Genomic DNA, 27,684 nt, shown 5'->3' with positions numbered 1-27,684 from the left:
CGCTGTGTTCTATTTAGATTGGGAAAAAAACCGCCATTCCTGCTTCGACCTTTTGAGGCGCTGTTTCTATTCCTCCAGCCACTTCCGGTTCCCCTCATCCTCCTCATTCGACGCTGGAGAGAACCATGGTGAGCCCCCTTTTTCTCACTTGGGGCCTTGGAACCCCCTTTGCCTCGCTTGAGGGCACCCTAAACTTCTGTGATACACGCAAGAATGGCCCCTTCACACGTTCACGGGCGAAGTTGCGTGTCACGAACTTGAGGCCTCTCCCATTGAACTCTATGGGAAGGGGGGAGGAGTCAACGCATATTCATTATTAGCCATTTGTTATTGTTTATGATTTGCACGATTGTTATGCTCCTATTAATAGCACTGTGATGGTTCTTATTACTTCTATTATTTCTATTATCATGATGACTGCTATTAATACTTCTGTTGTTATTATTCCTACCTTTATTGTTAGTATGAATTCTGCTGCCAGATTATTCCCTTTGTTATTATTAGCAGTTATGATTCTGATTAATCTAACTGCTATTAATACTGTTATGGTTATAATTCCTATATTGTTGGTATTAATGCTGCTATATTATTCCTATTATTATTATTACCAGTATTATTATTTTTTATTGCTATCAGTACTGCTATTGTATTGTCGAAGGCTTTCATGGCCGGAATCACTGGGTTGTTGTAGGTTTTTTCGGGCTGTATGGCCATGTTCTAGAGGCATTTTCTCCTGACGTTTCGCCTGCATCTATGGCAAGCATCCTCAGAGGTAGTGAGGTCTGTTGGAACTAGGAAAAAGAGTTTATATATCTAGGTTATTGTGGGTTTTTTCGGGCTATAGAGCCATGTTCTAGAGGCATTCTCTCCTGACGTTTCGCCTGCATCTATGGCAAGCATCCTCAGAGGTAGTGAGGTCTGTTGGAACTAGGAAAAAGAGTTTATATATCTAGGTTATTGTGGGTTTTTTCAGGCTATAGAGCCATGTTCTAGAGGCATTCTCTCCTGACGTTTCGCCTGCATCTATGGCAAGCATCCTCAGAGGTAGTGAGGTCTGTTGGAAATAGGAAAAAGGGTTTATATATCTAGGTTCTTGTGGGTTTTTTCAGGCTATAGAGCCATGTTCTAGAGGCATTCTCTCCTGACGTTTCGCCTGCATCTATGGCAAGCATCCTCAGAGGTAGTGTGGTCTGTTGGAACTAGGAAAAAGAGTTTATATATCTAGGTTCTTGTGGGTTTTTTTCGGGCTATATGGCCATGTTCTAGAGGCATTCTCTCCTGACGTTTCGCCTGCATCTATGGCAAGCATCCTCAGAGGTAGTGAGGTCTGTAGGAACTAGGAAAAAGGGTTTATATATCTAGGTTCTTGTGGGTTTTTTCGAGCTATAGGGCCATGTTCTAAAGGCATTTCTCCTGACGTTTCGCCTGCATCTATGGCAAGCATCCTCAGAGGTAGTGAGAATGCCTGACTACCTCTGAGGATGCTTGCCATAGATGCAGGCGAAACGTCAGGAGAAAAATTGCCTCCAGAACATGGCTCTATAGCCCGAAAAAACCCACAAGAACCTAGTGATTCCAGCCATGAAAGCCTTCGACAATACATTGAACATCTCTACGGTTTATATATCTGTGGAATGATCAGGGTGAGACAAAGGAGACAAAGCTCCAGCAGACAAGAGTCCTTTGTCTCACCCTGGTCATTCCACAGATATATAAACCCCTTTTTCCTAGTTCCAACAGACCTCACTACCTCTGAGGATGCTTGCCATAGATGCAGGCGAAACGTCAGGAGAGAATGCCTCTAGAACATGGCCATACAGCCCAAAACAACCTACAACAACCCAGTACTGTTATTGCTATCATTCTTATATTTATTGTTGAAGTTAACACTGCTGTCGTATTATTATTATTATTATTATTATTGGTGTTATTATTATTATTGTTATTATTGCTATTAGTGCTGCTGTTTTGAGATGGTTTTAAACATCTGATTTAAAGTAGATGTAACTGTTTTTAGTGTTTGTGTATATTTATAGTTATTTTATGTTCCGGCATGGAATGCTTGTCGATAATATGGTGAGTCCCCTTCGGGGTGAGAAGACGGAATATAAATGTAATCAATAATAAATATAGAAATAATAACAGTAGCAGCACTAATAGCATTAGGAATATAATAATTGTAACACTGATAATAATAGTCATACTTAATAATGGATAGTAATGGATGGCACTTGGCCTCTCTTCCAACTCTAGGATTGTATGATTTTATCCATCGTACATAACCATCCATCCATTTGTTTATTTTAGGAACGGATGGACCTTGAGCTCTTTTCCAACTCTAGGATTCTGTGATATTATTAGTCCATCTTTCTGTCCGTCCTTCCATCCATCTATCTCTCCATCCATCCTTCCATCTATCCATCCATCTGTCTAACCATCCATTTTAGGACTTGATGACTCTTGAGCTGTGTTCCAACTCTAGGATTGTATGATTCTGTCTGTCTATCTATCTATTTATCTATCTATCAGGGTTGGACTGGGTAGCCCTTGGGCTCTTTTCCAACTGTAGGATTTTGTGATTTTATCTGTCCATCCATCTGTCCATCTTAGGACTTGATGACTCTTGAGCTGTGTTCCAACTCGATGATTGTATGATTCTTTCTGTCTGTCTGTCTATCTAGTTTTCTATCAGGGTTGGACTGGATGGCCCTTGGGCTCTTTTCCAACTGTAGGATTCTGTGATTCCAACTGTAGATGCATGGATGGCTCTCTCCATCCATGCATCCAGCCATCTCTCCATCTATCCCTCCATCCTTTAATCTGTCCAACCATCTTAGGACTTAATGGCTCTAGGATTGTTTGATTCTCTCTATCTACGAGGTTGGACTGGATGGCCCTTGGGCTCTTTTCCAACTGTAGGATTCTGTGATTCCAACTGTAGATGCATGGATGGCTCTCTCCATCCATGCATCCAGCCATCTCTCCATCTATCCCTCCATCCATCTATCCCTCCATCCTTTAATCTGTCCAACCATCTTAGGACTTAATGGCTCTAGGATTGTTTGATTCTCTCTGTCTACGAGGTTGGACTGGATGGCCCTTGGGCTCTTTTCCAACTGTAGGATTCTGTGATTCCAACTGTAGATGCATAGATGGCTCTCTCCATCCATGCATCCAGCCATCTCTCCATCTATCCCTCCATCCATCTATCCTTCCATCCTTTAATCTGTCCAACCATCTTAGGACTTAATGGCTCTAGGATTGTTTGATTCTCTCTATCTACGAGGTTGGACTGGATGGCCCTTGGGCTCTTTTCCAACTGTAGGATTCTGTGATTCCAACTGTAGATGCATGGATGGCTCTCTCCATCCATGCATCCAGCCATCTCTCCATCTATCCCTCCATCCATCTATCCCTCCATCCTTTAATCTGTCCAACCATCTTAGGACTTAATGGCTCTAGGATTGTTTGATTCTCTCTATCTACGAGGTTGGACTGGATGGCCCTTGGGCTCTTTTCCAACTGTAGGATTCTGTGATTCCAACTGTAGATGCATGGATGGCTCTCTCCATCCATGCATCCAGCCATCTCTCCATCTATCCCTCCATCCATCTATCCCTCCATCCTTTAATCTGTCCAACCATCTTAGGACTTAATGGCTCTAGGATTGTTTGATTCTCTCTATCTACGAGGTTGGACTGGATGGCCCTTGGGCTCTTTTCCAACTGTAGGATTCTGTGATTCCAACTGTAGATGCATGGATGGCTCTCTCCATCCATGCATCCAGCCATCTCTCCATCTATCCTTCCATCCATCTATCCCTCCATCCTTTAATCTGTCCAACCATCTTAGGACTTAATGGCTCTAGCATTGTTTGATTCTATCTATCTACGAGGTTGGACTGGATGGCTCTTGGGCTCTCTTCCAGTTCTGGGATTTTGTTTACTTATTGGTCGGTCTGTCTGTCTGTCTGTCTGTCTATCTATCTATCTATCTATCTATCTATCTATCTATCTGTTGTTCTATCTATCTAAAGGGCATTGGACTGGATGGCCCTGGGGATCTCTTCTAGGTCTTGAATTCTCTCTCCTCTCTCTTTCTTCCAACTCTAGGATTAGAGCTCTCTCTCTCTCTCCCCCCTCCCCCCCCCCCCCCCACCTCCGAAGAGATGGGATTGAATGGCCCTTGGTCTCTCTTCCAACTCTGGGATTTTATCTATCAGTGTATTTGTCAGTCTATCTTAAGGGCATTGGACTGGATGCCCCCGGGGGAGTCTCTTCCAGGTCTAGGATTCTGTCTCTTTCTTCCAACACTAGGATTATATATCTCTATCTCTACCTACCTACCTAAAGGGATGGGACTGGATGGCCCTTGGGATCTCTTCCAGCTCTGGGAATCTATCTGCTGTCTCTCTCTCTCTTTTCCATTTCTCTGATTCTATGCTTCTCTGACACTGCCGAGAATCACCCTATTGAAGAAACAATTGTCTAGCCCAGCCTATGTTGGCAAGGCATCCATCGTACAGGCAGGGGAGATTGGAAGGCCAGTGCTGTTCCTCTTTGCCTGATGTTTTTCTTTTGTTCCTCTCCCTCTGGCTCTGCTTTCTCCAGGAGAAGACCCCCGCCACGGCATCCACTCTCCCAGACGCAGAGCTGCCACTTCCCGAACCTGGGGTCTCCCCCACCCGCATCAGAGGCAAAGCCCAGGAGGAGAAGTTGCTGCCGCCGGTGCTGGAAATGCCCCCCAGGCCTTCCTTGAGCGGTAAATATAAGTCAACATTGGATGATCCCTTCCCAATAAGGGAGTGTGTATATATATATGCCCTTGCAATATGGAGTGTTTAGTGGTCTGTTGGAAGTGAGGCAAGCTGAGTGTGTGTGTGTGTGTATATATATATATACATACATACACACACACACACACACACACACACTTGTGGAATAATGTCCAGGGTGGGAGAAAGAACCCTTGTCTGTTTTGAAGTAAGTGTGAATGTTGCAATTAGTAAGCTTGAATAGCATTGAGTAGCCATGAAGTTTGCAAAGTCAATCAGTGAAGGCATTTGCACAGCTTGGCTATTTGTTGTCTGGAGTTCTCCTTTTTCTGAATGGTGTTCCTTATTTACTTGTCTTGATTCTGGTGTTGTTGCTTTTTAAAAAAATACTAGTAGCCAGATTTTGTTTCTTTTCATGGTTTCCTCCTTTCCGTTGAAATTATCCACGTGCTTGTGGATTACAATGGCTTCTCTGTGTGAATTTCTGCTCTTAATGTTCTCAGCGTCATATATATAGGAAGCCATATTATAGACTTTCTGCTTTCAATATTATGAATTTCTGGTCTTAATGTTTTCAGCATCATATATATATATATATATATATATATATATATATATATATATCCAACTCCATATTTTGGACTTTCGGCTTATAATGTTGTGAATTTCTGGTCTTAATGTTCCCAGTGTCATATATATAGAAAGCTGTGTATATTGACTCTTTTCTAGAACTACATTTTAATATGTGTGTTTGTAGAATTTTTACAACATGTTTTGACTGTGCTGTGACACCTGCCTCAAGCCACAAGGAGAGGCGGATAAGAAATATTATCATCATTATCTTAGTGGCTGAATTCTGCACTTAAGCAACATTGTAGATCTTTTGAGTTGTGCAAATTTCTTTTGATATCTTAGTTTTATAAAGCTAGTTTGAATCTCCCTTGCAGAGGGAAAAAGTGAGGTATAAATAATAATAATAATAATAATAATAATAATAATAATATTATTTTATAGTGTCGGTTTGAGTCTCCTTTGTGGAGGGAAAAAGCAGGGTATAAATTATGATTATTATTATTATTATTATTTACATAAACATAATAATATTTTTATAATGCTAGTTTGAGTCTCCTTTGTAGAGGGAAGAGTAGAGCATAAATAATATAAATAAACATAATAATAATTGCATAATATAAATAGACATAATAATTGTATAATCCTGGTTTGAGTCTCCTTTGCAGAGAGAAAAAGTGGGGTATAAATAAATAATAAAAACTTAATAATATTGTATAATGCCGGTTTGAGTCGTCTTTGTGGAGAGAAAAAGCAGGGTAATAATAACAAGAATAATAATAATTTATACTTTGCTTTATCTCTCCAGAAGGAAACTTAAAACAGCTCAAAATGAAAGCATTAGCATACAGTTTACAATAATAATAATATAAATTAAACTAATAATATTTTTATAATGCCGGTTTGAGTCTCCTTTGTGGTGGGAAAAAGTGGGATAATAATAATAATAATAATAATAATAATAATAATAATAATAATAATTTTATAATGCTGGTTTGAGTCTCCTTTGTGAAGGAAAAAAGTGGGACATTAATAATAATAATAATAATAATAATAATAATAAATTTTATAATGCCACAACACTTGTATACCTTTCCAGCTGTGCAGATCTCATTCAATATCTTATTGTAAGGATAATTTAATAACTTTTAAACTTTGAATATTAACTGTGAATTTTTAAATAATATTTTTATTTAATTCTGTTTTAATGTTTGCGTATTCATATATATTTAACTGGATGCTAATGCTTTTATGTTAAGCAGCTTTGAGTCTCCTTCAGTAGAGATAAAGTGGGGTATAAATATAGCAACAACAACAGTAATCATGATGTTAGGCTCAAGAGCAGCTGGGTTTCTTTGCCCATTTCTCAGGCAGAGTTTCATATTTTTGCAAGTAGAAAGGGAAGGGTTTTTAGGAGGCATAAACACCATCTTCACTGACAAATGGGCTCCTTTCTCCCTTCAGGTTCTCACAATGTTGGGCTTTGGGGCATCCAGAGCCAGCATTCGAGTGGTATTCGAAACCAGGACCTGCGGCTTCCAAAACACAGACCTGCCCCAGGTAAGACATGCCCAGGTGGGAGTTTCTCATCTGGGCTCAGCCACTGATTGAGGTTCCAGGTTTTGGACTCTCGCTTGCTGAGGTGTTCCTGCGAGTATCTCTGTAGATCTTAGATGGTGTTTCTTTATTTAAATTGTTGTCATGCTGGCTGATATCCTGATAGAGGATGGGCCGGAGATGTCAATGCTTCGGTTCTTTCATTATTGGCTGCTACTTCCCGATGGATGTCAGGTAGTGCAATACCGGCTAAACAGTATAATTTCTCTAGTGGTGTAGGGTGTTGACATCCTGTGATAATGCAGCATGTCTAATTAAGAGCCACGTCCACTGTTTTAATGTGGTGAGATGTATTCCTCGCTGGGCATGCGTACTCAGCAGTAGAGCAGCAAAGTACAAGGGCAGATGTCTTCATTGTGTCTGGTTGTGATCTCTAGGTTGTGCCAGTCAGCTTTCGTGCAGTGTTATTTCTAGTACCCACTTTTTGCTTGATAATCAAACAGTGCTTCTTGTAAGTCAGAGCACAGTCCAGAGTAACTCCCAGGCATGTTGGCGCACCACAGTGCACCAGTGGGATTTCTTTCCAGGTATTCCTCAGAGCTTGAGATGCTTGTCTGTGTTTTATATGTATTTAGAATCAGCTGGCTTTCCTTGTAATAGGCAGTAAGAGCACCTAAAGCTTCGGAGCTCCCTGCTTGGGCAGTGATGGCAAGATTGTTAGCATAGATTAAACTCTGTCTATAATTTCCTTATATAGTGGGATCTCGGTTAACTGGAACTCAAGCAACTGGCTGCCTTTCTTTGTCTTAATTTGGTTTTAACAGACGTATTTCAATATTAATATCTAGTCAATTCGGCATTTATAGTGTATATGAGATAGTGTGCGGTCTGTTTTGAACAGCAACTCCCAAGCAACCAGAAATGAGTTGAAATGGGGTCTCTTCCAGCTCTGGGATTCTAGAACCCTATAGCTGTATTTCTCTCCATGAATCTTCTAATGTGTATGAGTCTGGAAGATCATCCATTGGGAGGGCTTTGATGGTGTCCTCCCTGTTTGTCAGAAGATGGTTGGACTGGATGTCCCTTAGAATTTCTTCCAACTGTAGGATTTTATGATGTGTGTTTTTAGTAGATTCTGAACGGCCATATGTTGGGAGAGCTTGGAGGGTGTCTTCCTGCATAGTAGAATGAAAATGGATTGGATGGCCATCTATCAGGAGGGATTGGATGGTGTCCCTGCACAGTAGAATGAAGTTGAATTGGATGGCCAGTCTATAAGGATAGATGGCCATGTGTTGGGAAGGCTTTGATTGTGTCCTTCCTGCCTGACAGAAGCGGATTGAACTGGATGGCCCTTGGGGTCTCTTCCAACTGTAGGATGATTATGATTATGATGATGACAACTATAGGATGATGATGGTGATAATATAGTAATGATATCTTCCTGCCTGGCAGAAGGGGGTTGCACTGGATGGCCCTTGGGGTCTCTTCCAACTCTAGGATTCTATGGTACCATAATCTTATTTCTTTATTAACCATTCAATGTCTATAAGGCTGGGTGGCCATCTGTTGGGAGGACTTTAATGGTATTCTGATTGTCAGAAGATGGTTGGGACTGGATGGCCCAGGGTCTCTTCCAACTCTTGAGGTTTGATCTATCTATCTATCTATCTATCTATCTAGAGGGGATTGGACTGGGTGGCTCTTAGAGGTCTCTTTCAACTCTAAGACTCAATCCATCCATCTATATATCTAGATGGGGTTGGACTGGATGGCCCTTGGAGGACTCTTCCAACTCTTAAGAGTCCATCGATCAATCCATCTCTCTATCTATCTATCTATCTATCTGTCTGGGGTTGAATAATGGCCTTTGGAGGTCTCTTCGAATTCTTAAGAGTCAATCTATCTACTTAATTACCTATCTAGAGGGGATTGGACTGGATGGCCCTTGGAAGTCTTATCTGTCTGTCTGTCTATCTATCTATCTAGAGGGGGTTGGACTGGATGGCCCTTGGAGGTCTCTTCCAACTCTTAAGAGTCCATCGATCAATCAATCCATCCATCCATCTATCTATCTATCTATCTATCTATCTATCTATCTATCTAGGGTTGAATAATGGCCCTTGGAGGTCTCTTCCAACTCTTAAGAGTCCATCGATCAATCAATCCATCCATCCATCCATCCATCCATCCATCTATCTATCTATTTATCTATCTGGGGTTGAATAATGGCCCTTGGAGGTCTCTTCCAACTTTAAGAGTCCATCTATCTAGAGGAGGTTGGGCTGGATGGCCCTTGGGGGTCTCTTCCAACTCTTAAGAGTCGGTCTATCTACCAACCTATTTAGGGTTGGAGTAGATGGCCCTTGGAGGTCTCTTTTAACTCTAGGATTCTATGCAATTCAACGGCCTTGGTCTCTATTCCTCCAGGAAAGCGCTACCAATGCACTGGAGATGGATGCCGCCTGGCCTGCCGTTCCATGCCGGAGCTCCTGGAGCACATGCGTGCCCACTTCCGGCCCACCCAGTCCCTGGAAGGTGAGCCTCCTTTGGGAAGAGATAGGTAGGGGAGGAGGGACTCTTATTTCCTTGAACACATTGACTACTGTGAGCCCATCAAATTTCAAAATGTTTCCCTTATCCACAAATTATTGGGGAAATAGTAGGACAAAAGTGGAACAAAATACTTTAGGGGAGAAACGGGGTTTTTCCAAGTCGTTCCAAAGGTGAAACTATACAAAAAGTCTCACCTTTAAAAAAAAAAAACGATGCTTACAGTAAAACACGGAAGGAGATTAAAAGTTATCTGGTCTAACCTTGTTCTCCCAGAGGCAGCACTGCAGCCCTTTGGATCAGTGTTCTTACGAAAGAGGCTGTGTTTGGGTTTCAATCTTTACCAACTTGGAAAGAATGAAAATTCCATGTAAACAAAGGTGAAAAAACATTGGAAATGGTTAGATTTAAGGTATTGCAAGATGACTTTTTAAAAAAAAGAGGAACAAGTTGCTGCCTAATGTGAAAATATATATTATATTTTTGCGTGTGACACCCTCCTTTTCTCTGTTGGCTGTTTCTCTCCTAGGGAAAACCTTCCGCTGCTCGACACTGGGCTGCGCAGAGTTGTTCCCTGACATGCAAAGTTTGATGGGACACATGAAGGTGCATTACAAGCCCAACCGCTACTTCAAGTAAGAACTGAGTCCTCATTACAAGTTCCTTTCCAAACTGGGGGCGCGTTGGTGGTATTGGAGAGCGGAATTTCCACCCCCCTCTCCAAAGGGACATTCCCAGCCTCTAGGACAGTGTTTCTCAACCTTTCTAATGCTGTGACCCCTTAATACAGTTCCTCATGTTGTGGTGCCCCCCAACCATAACATTATTTTTGTTGCTACTTCATAACAGAGCATTCTGAGCTCCACCAATGATGGAATTGAACCCAATTTGGCACACAGAACTCCCACGACCAACAGAAAATACAGGGAGGGTTTGGTGGGCATTGAGCTTGAGTTTTGGAGTTGTAGTTCACCTACATCCAAAGAGCACTGTGGACTCAAAAGTTGATAGATCTGGACCAAACTTGGCACAAATACTCAATATGCCAAATGTGAACACTGGTGGAGTTTGGGGAAAATAGACCCTGACATTTGGGAGTTGTAGTTTCTGGAATTTCTAGTTCACCTACAATCAAAGAGCATTCCGAACCCCACCAACAAGAGAATTGGGCCAAACTTCACACACAAAACTCCCAGGTTTTGAAGAGACTCACTAGTGCCTCCTACCAGCTTTGCATGCTATCCCTCACTTGCACATGTGCACCATGCTGCCATGTGCCGAGCAGGCCTCCCCTCCCTGCTTGGAGTTTCAGAAACAGCCCTCCCCTTGGCTGCGAGGTCGGCCAATCACAGAGGAGGAGGGCTTTTGGTGGGAGGATTGGCCCTGTTTCCAAAAAGGAAGAGAAGGACAGGCGGAGAGATCTTCTGCCTTCTCTACCAAAAGGGTTCCTAAGACCATCTGAAATATATGCTTTTTGATGATCTTTGGCGACCACTCTGAAACCACCTTGTAACCCCCCCAGGGGTCCTGACTCCCAGGTTGAGAAACACTGCTCTAGGAAGAGTGCTGTGTGCAGGGTTGTTGTTGGACAGCATTAGTATTACAATATTTTATTTGTATTATTATTATATTTATTATATTTATATTACGATATTTTACATGTACATAACAACACAGCACACATGCACATTAGGTCCAAGAGTCTGGGATTCGTCTCTGAATATTTGGCTCCTCCCAAGGGCCTAGGATATTTGAGATATTATTATTATTAATAATAATAATAATATATTGTATTTATATTATTATATTTATTATATTATTATCTTGGGGACCTGGCCGTGCCCAGATTATTAGAAGAGGGTGTTGTTTGTTTTGGGATGTTAGGTAATATCACTGAAGTTTGGTCCAGATCCATCATTGGCTGGGTTAAGTGCTCTCTGGATAAGAGTGAACAACAATTCCCAGATTCCTAGGGCAATTACCCACAAACCCTGACAGTATTTGCAGTTGGTCATGTTGGGTCTGTGTGCCAAGTTTGGTCCAGATCCGTCATCGGCTGGATTTAAGGCTCTCTGGATAAGGGTGAACTACAACTGCCAGATCCGAGGTCAATAACTCCCAAACAAGGCCTGTATGCACAGTTGGCCATGTTGGGTCTTTGTGGAAAATTTGGTCCAGACCTGGCGTTGGCTGGGTTCAGTGCTTTCTGGATGCAGGTGAACCACAACTCCTAAAATCAATGTCCATTCCCTCAAACCCCTGCAGTATGTTCAGTTGGTCATGGGGCTTCTCTGTGCCAAGTTCAGTCCCAGTCCATTGTCAATGGGGGTCACAGTTTCTCCGGATGCAGGTGAACTATAACTCCCAAAATCCAGGTCCATTCCCACAAACCCTGAAATATGTTCAGTTGGTCATGGGGCTTCTCTGTGCCAAGTTTGGCCCAGTCTATTGTCAGTGGGGGTCACAGTATCTGAAGATACTGCAAGTTCCATCATCCGTGGCAAGTTTGGTCCAGAGCCTTAGTTGGTTGGGTTAACAGTGCTTTCTGGATATAGGTCAAGTACAACTCCTGTAAATCATGGTGAATTCTCCCCAAACTTCTTGTTGAGTTGCTGATCAATTCCTCTGTTTGTTGTGTAACATAGGAAAGGGTAGGAAAGGGTTAAGAGAGAGACATTGGGCGAGGTCATGCAAATTCCAGAGCAATGGAGAGAGAAAGGAACCCTGGGATGTGGAGGAAAAACAGAACATCAAGGATGAAATTGTCCCTGCATGAATGACTTCACTTGTGTGGGAGGCAGGATGGTGTTCGTGGAGGACATAGGCAGGGTTTGGGCTACATGTTCATGGCACTCACTATAGCCTGCAATATCAGTGGAGGGAGGGAAATGGTGTCTCCTGCTCAGTGGGAACTATAACTGTTTGTGGAGGTGGGAGTCTGTGTAAGTGGACACCTCCACCACATACACGCATACACATTTTCACTTTTATTATGTAATTTTCACTTTTATTATATGTATAGATTATATTATTATATTATTATCTTTTACATGTACATAACAACACACAGCACACATGCATATTAGGTGTTTTGGATTTTAGCTTCTACCAGCTGTAAAGAATTGTGGGAGCTGAAATCCAAAACACCTGGAGGGAGGGCCCAGGTTTGCCCATGCCTCTTGTAGACTGAGGGATGACCCGGAGATGACAAAAGGTTTGGAATGACGTCACCCTTTTCTTACCAGCTTTAGCACAGCTGGCAAATCACCAGAAATGATAAGATCTACCAACCGAAAGGCTGCCAGTTCGAAGTCCCGGGTCGATGTGAGCACCCGACTGTCAGCCCAGCTCACTGCTTGCCTGAGCAGTTCGAAAACAGCTTTTGCTGTAAGTAGAGAAATTGGGTACTGCTAAATGAGCGAGGGAAGTATTTTATGCTACCATAAAGAAAAAGATCAGAAAATGCCCGGTGACCAAAAGGAAGGAGGAAGTCCTGATGGCTCTTTATCATAGAGGATAGAACTACAGCACTCCCCTGTGGCTGGATTCAAACACAACCTCCAAGGCACCAAAAAGCTGGACATCGACATAACATACCTCCTTTCTGTTCTGTCCGTCTCTGTCCAAAATGGCATTGAATGTTAGCCATGTTTGTGTACTGCGATCCTCCCTGAGTCCCCTAGGGGAGATAGGGTGGAATATAAATGAAGTGTTATTATTTGCCCCCCACAGATGCGAGAACTGCATGTCCCGGTTCCGGACTCACCGCTCGCTCTTCAAGCACCTCCATAGCTGCTTAGATGCGGCCGCCAGCCGGCATTCTTTCCCCACGGAGAAACCCCCTTCTGTCACAGGGAAGGAGCTGGAAGAGCTGCCTAAGCTCCAGAGCGTTTTGCAGAGCATCCGGAAGGACACCGTACTCCCTATGAAAAAGGAAGTGACGGAAGATGCCCCAGATGATTCGTTGCCGATCGAGCTTCATGGCGACATAGGCAGCTCCTCCACGGAACCAGGCCCAATCTCCTCAACGGCTGCGCACTCATTCCCATTGTTGGAGCAGTCCCTCTTTGGGCCGTCCACCCTGGACAGGTTCTCCGGCTCCGTCCCAGGTCCATTCCTGCCCTACATGCACCCACCGGGCTATGGCTTGTCTCCCACGGCCGTCCAGAACCGCCTCCGGCCCTTCCTGCCCGGACAAGGCCTCCCCGTCTCCAATGCCATCTGGAAGAAAAGCCAAGGTGGGCCACAAACAGTTTCAGGGGAATCTGTTAATGGCTTGGGTCTTTGGTTGAGGGAGCGGGTCTTGGTTGAGAGAGGGTTGCATCTCCTGTCGGTGACCCCAAGTGACAGGAAGCCAACTCAGGCATGATAATCAACTGACTAATCATTATAGAATCATAGAATAATAGAGTTGGAAGAGACCACGTGGGACATCTAGTCCAACCCCCTTCTGCCATGCAGGAAAAGTACAATCAAAGCACCCATGACAGATGGCCATCCAGCCTTTGTTTACAAGCCTCCAAGGAAGGAGCTTCCACCAGACGCCGAGGCAGAGTTGTTGTTCTTCTTCTTATTATTATTAATTTACTTTTATCCTGCTTTTCACACATGGATGGGACTCAAAGTGGCAAGTTCCACTGCTGAACAGCTCTTACAGGAGCTTCTTCCTAATATGCAGGTGGAATCACCTTCCCTGTCATTTGAAGCCATTGCTTCAAGTCCTAGTTTCAAGGGCAGCGGAAAACAAACCTGCTCCCTCTTCCTTATGACACCCTTGCATTGGATCATAGAGTTGGAAGAGGCCCTGTGGACCCTTGGGCCATTCTCCCAAAGGGCCGGAGATTTCGAGCACCCAAGTGTCAGAGAGTTTCAGGCTTGTTGTGTGTTGTCTTCTGGCAGGGCATTCCTCCAACAGCCGCATTGTGTGGGAGCACACCCGGGGCCGCTACAACTGCCTGCAGTGCCCCTACTCCACGGCTTCCCGGGAGGAGATGACTCAGCACACGGAGGAGCACCGCAAGAACCCCTCTCCCCCCGGGCGCCTGGATGGCGAAATGGGTAAGTATGAGAAAAGGGAATGTTTAAGGTCATAGCCGCCAAAGGCCTCTCCACAGAATATCTGTGAACGCAGTCGTTCACAGTCTCGTAGTCATATACAGTGATACCTTGACTTTGGAATCTAATTCGTTCCATGCCCAAATTCTAAATGCTTTTCCCTCAAATAATCAAATATTGGCAGATCAGGTCTGCGTGCCAAGTTTGGTCCAGATTCACAGTGCTCTCTGGATGTAGGTGAACTACAACTCCCTTAAATCAAGCTGAATTTTCCCCAAATACCTCCAAATATTTTCTGTTGGTCATGGGGACTGTGTGTGCCAAGTTTGGTCCAATTCCAACTTTGGTTGGGTTCAGAGTGCTCAATGATTGCAGGTGAACTAGAAATCCCAGTACCTACAACTCCAAAATGTCCAGGTCAATTCGCCTCAAAACCCATCAGTATTCAAATTTGGGCATATTGGGTATGCATGCCAAGTTTGGTCCAGATCCATCATTGTTTGGGTTTGTAGTGCTCTCTCTGGATTTAGGTGAACTACAACTCCTCTAAATCCCCCCAAAGGCCTCCAGTATGTTTTGTTGGTGATGGAGCTTCTGTGTGACGAGTGAGTTCCAGGTCCATCGTTGGTGGAGTTCAGAATGCTCTTAGATTGCAGGTGAACTAGACATCCCAGGACCTACAACTCCAAAATGTCCAGGTCAATTCGCCTCAAAACCCATCAGTATTCAAATTTGGGCATATTGGGTATGCATGCCAAGTTTGGTCCAGATCCATCATTGTTTGGGTTTGTAGTGCTCTCTCTGGATTTAGGTGAACTACAACTCCTCTAAATCCCCCCAAAGGCCTCCAGTATGTTTTGTTGGTGATGGAGCTTCTGTGTGCCGAGTGAGTTCCAGGTCCATTGTTGGTGGAGTTCAGAGTGCTCTTAGATTGCAGGTGAACTAGACATCCCAGGACCTATAACTCCTATAAACCACGGTGAATTCTATCCAAACTTCTCTAGTACAGTCAGTTGTGGATCAATTCCCCCGTTTGCTGTGTGCCATAGAAAAGAATAGGAAAGGGTTAAGGGAGAGACAGTGGGCAGTCATGCAAATTCCACACCAATGGAGAAAGAAACACTGGGATGTCTGGTGGGGGAAACACATAAAATCTAGGATGGAATGGTCCCCATATGAAAGCCTTCACATGGGTGGTGGGCAGGATGGTGTTTGTGGAGGATACTGGCAGGGCTTTTGGACATGTTCATGGCGCTCACTGTCATTGGACGGAGGTCCTTTGGTGTCTCCTGAAGAGTGGGAGCTATAGTATTTGTGGCAGGAGCTTGTCTGTGTAAGTGGACACCCCCAGCCACATTCATACATTTTTATTAGGTGTATAGATAGATATATATTTCCCAGCTGTGAATGCAGAATCTGTTGATATGGAGAGCCGGCTCTGTAATACAAAGACAACATATTGAACTCTACCATCTTTTCTCCATATTCGCTTTCCTTCCATTTGGATTTCTTGTGTTTCTGATTATGTTGTCACTGTTTCACCTTTCACTCTTTTCTCTTAGATTTTGGAGTCACCATCCCTTCGTTCCACCCGAAATTGACACCGTCAGACGTGGAGGACCCCCTCTTTTCGCCGTTGTGAGGCACTCACAGCTCATTTTTTAAAATCAATTTTTATTATTATTAGACTTGGCTCCAAACAGCAGAACGTGCAGCAGCCTAAACCCAGCACCTCGCTTCCCTTCTTTACACTCCCAAATCAGCTGCCGTTTGGATATAAGGAACGAGGATAATTATTTATAATGTGATGTAGAACATTTCTGTGCATCTTTTTAAAAAGGCATTCTTCCTTGCTCTCAGGGTGGGGTTGGTTGGGGGAACTCTCAAAACGGGAGGATCAATTCTGCTCAGGTTTGTTAGTTGGCTATTGCTGCTTTTTTGAGGATTTTTTTTGTGGGGGGAGGGGGTTGACACACCAATAAAAAACCAGAAATTGTACAGAAATGAATGTGTGTGCCGTGTCTTTATCTCCATCTTTTTCTCCAGAGCAAAGGCAGGAATGAGGCTGCGATCACCATTGGGTGATTGTTTTCCTCCTTTGGGGCGTAAAAATAGAGCAGAAACCCCAAGATCGGCGGGAATACAGTGAAACCTTGACTTACAAGCAAACCTACTTATGCATTTTTTTTGAAATACGAATCATTGCTCGGATATTGTTTTGCTTTGACATGTGAACTGAGTTTTGAGTTGGTTATTTCTGCAAAAAATTCCAGGGCTCTGGGAGATTGTAGGAAAGCAAATGGGCCTGGAGTCTATCCTCAGCCTCATTATCCCGATGCAGAATGATGTTCCTAATAATGTATTGTCGAAGGCTTTCATGGCTGGAATCACTAGGTTCTTGTGGGTTTTTTCGGGCTATAGAGCCATGTTCTAGAGGCATTTCTCCTGACGTTTCGCCTGCATCTATGGCAAGCATCCTCAGAGGTAGTACCTCTGAGGATGCTTGCCATAGATGCAGGCGAAATGTCAGGAGAAATGCCTCTAGAACATGGCTCTATAGCCCGAAAAAACCCACAAGAACCGAATGTTCCTAATAGCTTGTAGTCCACCTTTATGTGGGATATATGGATCCTATAGTGCAAAGGTTCTCAAATTGTGCTCCATGGAGGCCTTGGCAGAAGGGGGTTTGACTGTATGGCCTCTGCGGTTTCAGCTATTATTATAATGGCTCGATGGCCATCTGTTGGGGGGTGCTTTGATTGTGTTTTTCCTGCATCGCAGAAGGGGGTTGGGCTGGATGGCCCTTGGAGTCCCTTCCAACACTAGGATTATTATTATGATGCAGAAGCTGAATGGCCATCTGTTGGGGGGTGCTTTGATTGTGTTTTTCCTGCATGGCAGAAGGGGGTTGCACTGGATGGCCCTTGGAGTCCCTTCCAACACTAGGATTATTATTATGATGCAGAGGCTGAATGGCCATCTGTTGGGGTGCTTTGTGTTTTTCCTGCATGGCAGAAGGGTGTTGGACTAGGTGGCTCTAGGGCAGGGGTCCTCAAACTAAGGCCCGGAAACGGCCCTCCAAGGTCATTTACCCGGCCCTCACTCAGGATCAAACTAAGTGTGAAGCGACTTGAAAGCACACAACGACAACGACAACGATCCTATCTCCATCAGCCAAAAGCAGCCCCACACTTCCCATTGAAATACTAATAAGTTTATATTTGTTCAAATTGTTCTTCATTTTAATTACAGTATTGTTTTAAGTGGGTTTTTTTGCACTACAAATAAGATATGTGCAGTGTGCATAGGAATTCATTCATGTTTTTTTTCTTCAAATTATAATCCGGCCCTCCAACAGTTTGAGGGACTGTGACCTGGCCCTCTGTTTAAAAAGTTTGGGGACCCCTGCTCTAGGGTCTCTTCCAACTCTATGATCCTATTATTATTATTATTATTAAAAAGCTAGATGGCCATCTCTTGAGGGTGTTTTGATTTTGCTTTTCCTGCATGGCAGAAGGGTGTTGGACTTAATGGCCTCTGGGGTTTTTGTTACTACTACTACTACTACTACTACTACTACTACTACTAGAATATGAAGGACAAGAGACCTCTTCCAGAAAATTAGAAACACTGGAGGTAAATTTCAGGGGAAAATGGGTATGATCCAAAACAAAGATGGCAAGGACCTAACAGAAAGCAGAAGAGATCAAGAGAAGGTGGCAAGACTATAAAGAAGATCTGTATAGGAAGGATGATAATATCGAGGATAGCTATGACAGTGTGGTGCGTGAATTAGAACTTGACATCCTGAGGAGTGAGGTTGAATGGGCCTTAAGAAGTATTGCTAATCACAAGGCAGCAGTAGATGATGGGATCCCAGCTGAACTGTTTAAAATCTTGAAAGAGGATGCTGTCAAGGTGATCCATGCCACATGCCAGCAAATATGGAAAAAACAAGATTGGCCATCAGATTGGAAAATATCAGGCACATGGGTGCTTGGTAGGGAAAGGGGTTAATTTGAGGATCAATCCTGACAAGACAGAGGTCCTCCTGGTCGATCGTAAGCCAGATCGGGGTTATAGGGTGGCAACCTGTGCTGGATGAGGTTGCACTCCCCCTAAAGTCACAGGTCTGCAGTCTGGGGGTCCTCTTGGACTCATCACTTACGCTTGAAGCTCAGGCGTCGGCAGTGGCTGGGAGGGCCTTCGAACAATTAAGACTCATGCGCCAGCTGCAACCGTACCTCATGAAGTTGGATCTGGCCAGGGTGGTCCATGCTTTAGTCACCTCCAGATTGGATTACTGTAATGCACTCTACGTGGGGCTGCCCTTGAAAACGGCCCGGAAATTTCAATTGGTACAGCAGGCAACAGCCAGGTTACTAACTGGTGCGACTTGCAGGGAGCGGTCAACCCCCGTTTAAGGAGCTCCAATGGCTGCCGTTCATTTTTGGGTCCCAATTCAAGGTGCAGGCTCTCACCTACAAAGCCCTGAACGGTTTGGGACCTGCCTACCTGCGTGACTGCATTTCTGTGTACGAACCCACATGATCTCTTCGATTTGGAGGCCCTGCTCGTGCTCCCGCCTCCTTTGCAGAGGCAATTGGTAGGGACGAGGGAGAGGGCCTTCTCGGTGGTGGCCCCCGACTCTGGAACTCACTTCCCAAATACATCAGGCATGCCCCAACATTGGCAGTCTTTAGGAGGAGCCTGAAAATGTGGCTGTTCCAGTGTGCCTTCCCAGAATAAGGAAAATTCCCAGCAATATGTCCTCAGATTGCACTTTACTATTGATTTAGGATGGACTGCGCTCCCTCATTTCTTTTAAAACCCTATACCAGATATGTCCTACCTTGTTCTTGCCCAGAGTTTATTTTTTAAATTTTAAACTATTACATTTGGCCCGGCCATAGGTTTTTAAATCCTTGTGTGTTATTGTTTATATGTGATTTATATTAATTGAATTTATTGTTTTGTTTATTGCTTTTTGTTTTTATTGATGTGTTGTTGGGCTTGGCCTCATGTAAGCCGATCCGAGTCCCTTGGGGAGATGGTGGCAGGGTATAAATAAAGCTTTATTACTATTATTATTATTGATCACAATGGTCCACAACGTATCCATGGTCTCTTAAAAGTTGGGAACCACTGCTCTATGCAAATACCCACACAGATTGACTGCAGCTTCATAGCCGCTCAATGCTATTCAAACTTGCTAATTGCAACATTAACTCTTGCTTTAAACAGACAACGGTTCTTCCACCCTGGACATCCCACAGAGATAGACAGATAGATAGGTTGATAGATAGATATATACACACACACTTAATTTGCCTCACTGCCAACAGAACCTCAGAAAATGCCATTAGCCACAGATGCAGGCAAAACGTTAGGAGAGAATGCTATTGGAACATGGCCATACAGCCGGAAAAAACTCACAGCAACCTCCATTATAGTATTTCCCACCCAAAGGTGGACCCACTTTAGCATTACATTTCCTGCAACACTTCTCTGTTTTTTGGTACTGGTTTGGACTTGGGGAGAGGCAATGAGTTCCACAGGCTGGTGTTCTACTGCACAGGGAGAGCTTTTTCGAAACCAAAAACTAGCATTTATTCCAAGCAAATATTCAACAATGGCTCGGACTCAAGAGAAGGGAAACAAACAAAACAAAACAAAAAGGAGGGATGAGGTGGCTGCACTTCTGAAGACATTATGATCCCCTTCTGGAAATCTGGCTCCGAGTCGCAAAACAAGAAACGAACACAAAGGGTTTGAATCGAACCCAATAGCTCCTTTCCGCAGGGCTCTGGCCGCAGGAAAAGGAAGGAGGGCTGGTTCTCTATTTCATAGGCAGTCAACGGAGCCCACTATGCGGAGAGGAAACGAGAACAAAAACTCAACGGGAACGTTCCCACCGTAACATTTCTGGCTTCGTTGCCTTTCCACTTTTCTGGATTCTTCCTTAGAAGCAGTGAGAAGAAGCCTCAAGAATACACGAATAACAGGGACGGTTTCATACATCAGGCATAAGAGCTCGAAGGTCTCGCCTCTGGAAAGTCTTCGGTGATGCTCCTGTGCCTTATGCGGTCCGGCTGCAAAAGAAGCAAGCAGATTGAAATGGCCGAAATTGACAAATTAACTTTCGCTTTACAACAAATACACAGAAACTTCCAAGAAGAATGGAATTTATAAAGAACCAGAGGAAGAGGACCATGGCAGGATTGGTGGACCAAAAACAATCTATCTACATATATACTAAAAGCGGAACGTATGTATGCAGCAGTGTATGTTTGCAGCAACCCACTGCCACAGACCCCTGTGACCCCCACAAACGACCATGAGGATGGATTGCAGATGATGGGATTTGCAGTACCTTCACCCACATCCAGGGACTGCGGCAAACCCCATCAGCCATTGATCTGGACCAAACTTGGCACACAGACCCCCCCCCCCCCATGACCCACTTTACATCCTGGTGATGTTTGGGGGAGGATGGACCATGGACAGTGGGATTTGCAGTACCTTCATGCTGAACGGCATTGAACTGCTGCCAAGTGTTAGCCGCTCTGAGTCCCTCTGTGAGGGAGAGGGAGCAGGATATAAAACAAAGTAAATAAATAAATATTGGAAGAGTCCCCCCAGAGGCTACCTAGTGCAACCCCCTTCTTTCTGCCATGCAGGGAAAGCATAATAAATCACACTTGACAGAAGGCCATCCAGGCTCTGCTTGATAATAATAATAGATAGAATTAGAAGAGACTGCATGGTCTTTATTATTATTATTATGACTACTATTATTATTATAGAATCATAGTTGGAAGAGACCCCAGGAGCCATCCAGTCCAACCCCCTTCTGTGTTCATGCAGGAAAGGCACAATCAAAGCACACCCAACAGATGGCCATCCAGCCTCAATAATAATAATAATAATAATAATAATAATAATAATAATAGAAGTTTAGAGAAGAAAATGGAAGGAAGAGGGGACAACCAAAGGCAAGATGGATGGATGGTATGCTTGAATCATAGAATGATAGAGTTGGACAAGACCTCATGGGCCATCCAGTCCAACCCCATTCTGCCAAGAAGCAGGAAAATTGCATTCAAATCACCCCTGACAGATGGCCATCCAGCCTCTGTTTAAAAGCTTCAAAAGAAGGAGCCTCTACTACACTCCGGGGCAGAGTTCCACTGCTGAACAGCTCTCACAGTCAGGAAGTTCTTCCTCATGTTCAGATGGAATCTTCTTTTTTGTAGTTTGAAGCTATTGCTCCACGTCCTAGTCTCCAGGGCAGCAGAAAACAAGTTCGCTTCCTCCTCCCTATGACTTCCTCTCACATATTTATACATGGCTATCATGTCTTCTCTCAGCCTTCTCTTCTTCAGGCTAAACATGCTCAGCTCTTTAAGCCACTCCTCATAGGGCTTGTTCTCCAGACCCTTGATCATTTTAGCCGTTGTCCTCTGGACACATTCCAGCTTGTCAATATCTCTCCTCAATTGTGGTGCCCAGAATTGGATGCAAAATTCCAGGTGTGGTCTAACCAAAGCAGAGAGGGGCAGCATGACTTCCCTGGATCTAGACACTAGACTCCTACTGATGCAGGCCAAAATCCCAGGAAGTGATTGGCTTGACTCTGAAGGAGCTGGAGCTGGGGTTGGTGATGTGGGCTGGTCCAGGAGGGCTTTGACGTGGGCTGGTCCAGGAGGTCACAAAGAGTCCGAAGTGACTGAACGAATAAACAGCAACAATAATAGAGTTGGAATAGACTGCATGGGCCATCTAGTCCAACCCCCTTCTTTCTGCCATGCAGGAAAAACACAATCAAATCCCTTCTGACATATGGCCATCTGGTCTCTGTTTAAAATCTTCCAAGGAAGAAGCTTCCACCAGACTCTGAGGCAGAGAGTTCCACTGCTGAACAGCTTTTCTAACAGTCAGGAAGTTCTTCCTAATATTTCCTAATGAAATCTCCTTTTCTGTAACATGAACCCATGCTCCATCGAGTCCTGGTCTCCAGGGCAGCAGAAAAGAAACCTGCTCCCTCTCCCTTATGGCACTCTTTCACATATTTATACATGGCTCTCATGTCTCTTCCTCTCAACCTTATTTTCTGCAAGCTAAACAGACCCAGCTCTTTAAGACATTGCTCGTAGGGATTATTCATGGTCCCCAGACCTTGGATACTTTTAGTTGCCCTTCTCTGGATACCGTCCAGCTTAGAGTCATTACCATCATCATCATCATCCCCCCTCTTGAATTGGTTTGGCCAGAATTGGACACGGTGCTATTCCAGGTGAAGAGGTCTGACCAAGGCAGAAGAGAAGGGCACCATTACGTCCCTTGATCCAGACACTAGACTCCTTTAGATGCAGCCCAAAATCCCATTGGCTTTTCTAGCTGCTGCATCACACTCTTGTCTCAAGTTCATCTTGTTGCCCACGAAGAGCGTCGTCCTCAAAGGACGTCCCACTGACCTATGGGGGCTGGTCACCTCACATACTACTCCAGGAGGCTCTCAGCAGGATGTTTTAAAAAATAAATATTACCTGGGCTCTGCCTGCAGGTCTGAATGGCTCCACCTGGGAGCCGCCCCGGGGGTCTCCCGGCCTGGTACATTCCAGAGGGGCGTGCGTCAGATCCGGGAACTTTATGAGAAGGTCGTCCAGGAGCTTCATATTGTCTTCAGTGAAGAGCCACCCGTTGGCGGTGCGGGCGTTCATTCTCGTGGCCATGCTCCTCAGCTGTGGGTTGATAGCGGTCAGGACATCGCTGCGGCGGTAGAAAAGGAGCCGCTGACTGAGGCTGCCAATGTAGCGGAGCAGGTGCCGGGCCCATTCCCGCAGCTCCAGAGGCTCCACCGCCTCCCCTTTGGCCAGGGCCTCCTCTGCCATCTCATAGACAGTCATGGCCGGTGCCGCCATGTCCAGCAACTCATTCTGAAGCAGCTGCCACTTGTGGGATGCATAGGAGAGCCGCTTCAGGTGGGGCCGCTTCAGCTGGAGAATGAGTCTCTTGTTCAAGCCGGGGGTCTGAGTGGAGCGGTCAGGCAGCCAGGGCCGGGGACAGGTGGTGCGCAGGTAGGTCCGCGCCTTCTTCCCAATGGTGACTTGGCACTGCTTCATCCAAAAGTGCGCCACCGCTTTGCAGGGCACCCACTTGGCGCGGGCGGTGGAGTGGTTGGCAGAAGAAGGAAAGGAGGTGGTGACGACGGTGGAGTCAGCAGAAGCAGTGGCCGCTTTGGTGTGAGGCTTGCCTTTCCTGCTCGAAACCCTTTCGTCCTTCCGCTCCTCTCCATCCTCTGCTTCGCTCTCAGGGCTCCATTCTCCCAACTTTTCACGGCCGTCTGCGGCACTGTCCTCTTCGCTGTAATGGCTCCTCGACGGCTCGTGGAAGGAACCCTCCTCCGCCTGTTGCTTGTGGGGCTGCGGGTTCTGAGCCTCCATGGCAAAGGCCCTTCCGGGGCCACTCCACCCCCTTCCTCTCCCCCGGGGGCCACTCCACCCCCTTTTCAGGTGGCCACGTCCAGCCCTCCTTCTCCTCTTCCGGGGCATTTCGGAGGGTGCCGGACCACGCCACTTCTCCGGGTTGTCACGCCACTCCTGCTTCGTGTCCTCCCAGGGCTCTTCATCCATCTCTAGGGTGCTCCAACTGCCCAGCCCCCTCCGGCTTTGGTCCTGCGGCTCCCAGCGGGGCCTCTTCACCGGCTGGGCCTCCCACTCGACGTTGGGTTCCCACCGCTGCCTGCTCCTCCTCCCCCTCGGGGGCGACCCTTTTGGGGGGCTTGGCGTGCGGCTGAGGGGCCTTGGCGGGCTCCATAAGGCGCTGCCTTCCCTCGCGCGGCCAGTCTCGGCCAAGGAGTCCCAGGAGCCGCGGCTGGCCCAGTCAGGGCTGCCCCAGGACCGCTCCCGGCTCCAAGGCCTCTCCGGGGAAGCCCTCAGTGCCCTCCCCCGCTCCACGGAGGCCCTCAGGCCCGGGCTGGACGGGCTCCAGCGCCCCGGGCCTTCCAGGGAGGCCCAAGAGCCTGCCCTCCGCTCCCGGGGGCTCCACGACCTCTCCCGGCCTAGCCTCGGCTCCCTCTCGGGGCTCCAGGCCTCCCTCCAGCCGCGCCGGCCTCTCTCCTGCCTCTCCTCCGGCGCCTCTTCCCGCCAACGAGGCCCTCTCCGGCCCAGCGACGCCATTGCTGAGGGAGAAGGCACACCAGGGAGGCGCTTCCGGTTTGGAGGGAAGCCCGCCTCGGAAGAAGGCAAGACTTCCGGTCTAGACCGGAAATTGAGAGACCCTCCTTCAATATTTGATGTTTTACTAGCCGTCCCCTGCCATACGTTGCTGTGGCCCACATGGGGTTTCTGTGTGGGAGGTTTGGCCCAATTCTATCGTTGGTGGGGTTCAGAATGTTCTGTGATTGTAGGTGAACTATAAATCCCAGCAACTACAACTCCCAAATGCCAAGGTCTATTTCCTCCAAACTCCATCTGTATTCATATTTGGGCATATGGAATTTTTGTGTCAAGTTTGGTCCCACTGTTTGAGTCCACAGTGCTCTCTGGATGTAGGTGAACTACAGCTCCCAAACTCAAGGTCAATGCCCACCAAACCCTTCCAGTGTGTTCTGTTGGTCATGGAAGTCCTGTATGCCATGTTTGGTTGAATTCCATCATTGGTGGAGTTCAGAATGCTCTTTGATTGTAGGTGAACTATAAATCCCAGCAAGTACAACTCCCAAATGACAAGATTCTATTTTCCCCAAACTCCACCAGTGTTCACATTTGGGCATATTGAGTATTCATGTAGAGTTTAGTCCAGATCCATCATTGTTTGAGTCCACAGTAATCTCTGGATGTAGGTGAACTACAACTCCAAAACCAAAGGACACTGCCCACCAAACCCTTCCAGTATTTTCTGTTGGTCATGGGAGAACTGTGTGCCAAGTTTGGTTCAATTCCATCGTTGGTGGAGTTCAGAATGCTCTGTGATTCTAGGTGAACTACAAATCCCAGCAACTACAACTCCCAAATGTCAAGATTCTATTTTCCCCAAACTCCACCAGTGTTCACATTTCGGCATATTGAGTTATCGTGTAGAGTTTGGTCCAGATCCATCAATGTTTGAGTCCATAGTACTCTCTGGATGTAGGTGAACTACAACTCAAAAAAAAAAAAAAAGCCAATAGTGAAAAGACCAAGGCAGAGACATCTCCAGCTCATCCCCTGTTTGGGTATCAGCCAGCACGCCAACGACTTAAATCTAGACATAGTTTTCTTAGATCTACAGAGACACTCGCTGGAACACCCCAGCAAGCGAGAGTCCAAAAGTGGCAGGCTCAAACCCAGCACCTCAATCCGTGGGTGATACCAAATGAGAGACTCCCTCCTGGGCACACAGAAGACTGGGCGACTTGGAAGGCACTGAACAGACTGCACTCTGGCACCACGAGATGCAGAGCCAATCTCAAGAAATGGGGCTACAAAGTGGAATCCATGACATGCGAGTGCGGAGAAGAGCAAACCACTGACCACCTGCTGCAATGCACCCTGAGCCCTGCCACATGCACAATGGAGGACCTTCTTGCAGCAACGCCAGAAGCACTCCAAGTGGCCAGACATTGGTCAAAGGACATTTAACCAGCTACCAAACTCACAAGTTGTGTATTTTTCTGTTTGTTTGCTTTGTTCTGTTAGAAATGTAATATGATGGACTGGCTGCTCTGACACGACAAATAAATAAAAATAAATAAACTCCAAAACCAAAGGACACTGCCCACCAAACCCTTCCAGTATTTTCTGTTGGTCATGGGAGAACTGTGTGTCAAGTTTGGTTCAATTCCATCGTTGGTGGGGTTCAGAATGCTTTTTTATTGTAGGTGAACTATAAATCCCAGCAACTACAATTCCCAAATGACAAAATCAATTTTTTTAGTGAAGGAAATACATTGGGTTGTTAGGTGTCTTGTGTCCAAATTTGGTGTAAATTCACCCAGTGGTTTTTGAGTTGTGTTAATCCCACAAACGAACATTACATTTTTATTTATATAGATTAGCCGTCCTCTGCCACGCGTTGCTGTGGCCCAGTCTGTGTCTATGCATTTCGTGTGTGCATATATGTGTATATGTGTATGTATTTATGTATATACTAGCTGTCCCCTGCCATGTGTTGCTGTGGCCCAGTCTGTTGATCTGGAAAATAAAGTAATGAGAAAGTGTTGGTTTCTAATATATGTAATTTCTTTCTGCTTGTGGGTAAATAGCATTTCTTGAAGTTTCTTTGTCAGTGTTGATGTGGAGAGTGTCTGGTTTGTCTACTCTGGAACATGCAACATAGAATTGTCCTTCTTTAGGGGTCCCTTTCAAATCTATGATACGATATCTCTCTCTGTGTGTGAATCATCTCTCTCTCTCTCTCTCTCTCTCTCTCTCTATCTATCTATCTCTTATCTATGGCTGGATGGCTCTTTGTCAGAAGGACTTTGATTACATTTTCTTGCCCTGGTGAAGGGAGTTAGATTGGATGGCCTTAAGTATTTTCTGTTGGTCATGGGGGCTTTGTATGGGAAGTTTGCCCCGATTCTGTCGTTTGTGGGGTTCAGAATGCTCTTTGATTGTAGGTGAACTGTGAATTCCAGTGACTATAGCTTCCAAATGTGAAGGTATATTTTCCCCAAACTCCATCTGTATTCATATTTGGGCATATTGAGTGCTTGTGCCAAGTTTGGTCCAGATCCATCATTGTTTGAGTCCATAGTGCTCTCTGGATGTAGGTGAACTACAACTCCCAAACTCAAGGTCAATCCCAACCAAAGCCTTCCAGTATTTTCTGTTGGACGTGGGAGTTCTGTGTGCCAAGTTTGGTTCAATTCCATCGTTGATGGAGTTCAGAATGCTCTTTGATTGTAGGTGAACTATAAATCCCAACAACTACAACTCCCAAATGACAAAATCATATTTTTTGAGTGATGGTCACTCTTTGTGTTGTGAGACGTTTTGTTGCCAAATTTGGTGTGATTTCGTTCATTGGTTCTTTTGTTTTTAAGGTACTCATTATGCACAGAGCGTTTATATATATAGATGTGTGTGTTTATATGTATCTGTATATATGTGTGTATTTGTGTGTTTATATTTGTATATGCATATTGTGTATGTGTGCTTGTATATATATGTGTGTGTGTGTATATGTAT

The 27,684-nt window shown here is 45.2% G+C and overlaps 2 protein-coding genes across 2 annotated transcripts; one reads left to right on the top strand and one right to left on the bottom strand.

Moving 5' to 3' along the window:
- The first annotated feature begins 68 nt into the window (after positions 1-68).
- On the top strand, positions 69-16,513 carry ZNF414 (zinc finger protein 414). The gene is made up of 8 exons (XM_060784878.2): positions 69-128; positions 4,611-4,761; positions 6,809-6,904; positions 9,332-9,439; positions 9,984-10,089; positions 13,187-13,692; positions 14,354-14,512; positions 16,072-16,513. The coding sequence occupies exons 1-8, from the start codon at positions 126-128 to the stop codon at positions 16,149-16,151; spliced, it is 1,209 nt and encodes a 402-aa protein (XP_060640861.2). The 5' UTR covers positions 69-125; the 3' UTR covers positions 16,152-16,513.
- A 3,581-nt stretch (positions 16,514-20,094) lies between these two features.
- On the bottom strand, positions 20,095-24,745 carry LOC132780984 (uncharacterized). The gene is made up of 2 exons (XM_060784879.2): positions 23,059-24,745; positions 20,095-20,601 (listed from the first exon to the last, which is right to left on the bottom strand). The coding sequence occupies exons 1-2, from the start codon at positions 24,688-24,690 to the stop codon at positions 20,530-20,532; spliced, it is 1,704 nt and encodes a 567-aa protein (XP_060640862.2). The 5' UTR covers positions 24,691-24,745; the 3' UTR covers positions 20,095-20,529.
- Between the last annotated feature and the right edge of the window lie 2,939 nt (positions 24,746-27,684).

Source organism: Anolis sagrei, chromosome X (assembly GCF_037176765.1).
Source record: "Anolis sagrei isolate rAnoSag1 chromosome X, rAnoSag1.mat, whole genome shotgun sequence".
Lineage (NCBI taxonomy): Eukaryota > Metazoa > Chordata > Lepidosauria > Squamata > Dactyloidae > Anolis > Anolis sagrei.
The sequence above is the reverse complement of the archived record's forward strand: the minus strand, read 5'-3'. Positions and strand labels throughout refer to the sequence as shown.

Bases quoted from the DNA above. Each gene is read 5' to 3' on its own strand.
- ZNF414 (XM_060784878.2), top strand. The intron at 4,762-6,808 runs GTAAATATAAGT...TTCTCCCTTCAG, and splicing joins CCCCAGGCCTTCCTTGAGCG to GTTCTCACAATGTTGGGCTT. The intron at 9,440-9,983 runs GTGAGCCTCCTT...TTTCTCTCCTAG, and splicing joins GCCCACCCAGTCCCTGGAAG to GGAAAACCTTCCGCTGCTCG.
- LOC132780984 (XM_060784879.2), bottom strand. From the start codon at position 24,690: ATGGCGTCGCTGGGCCGGAGAGGGCCTCGTTGGCGGGAAGAGGCGCCG. The intron at 20,602-23,058 runs GTAATATTTATT...CTTCTTTTGCAG, and splicing joins GACCTGCAGGCAGAGCCCAG to CCGGACCGCATAAGGCACAG.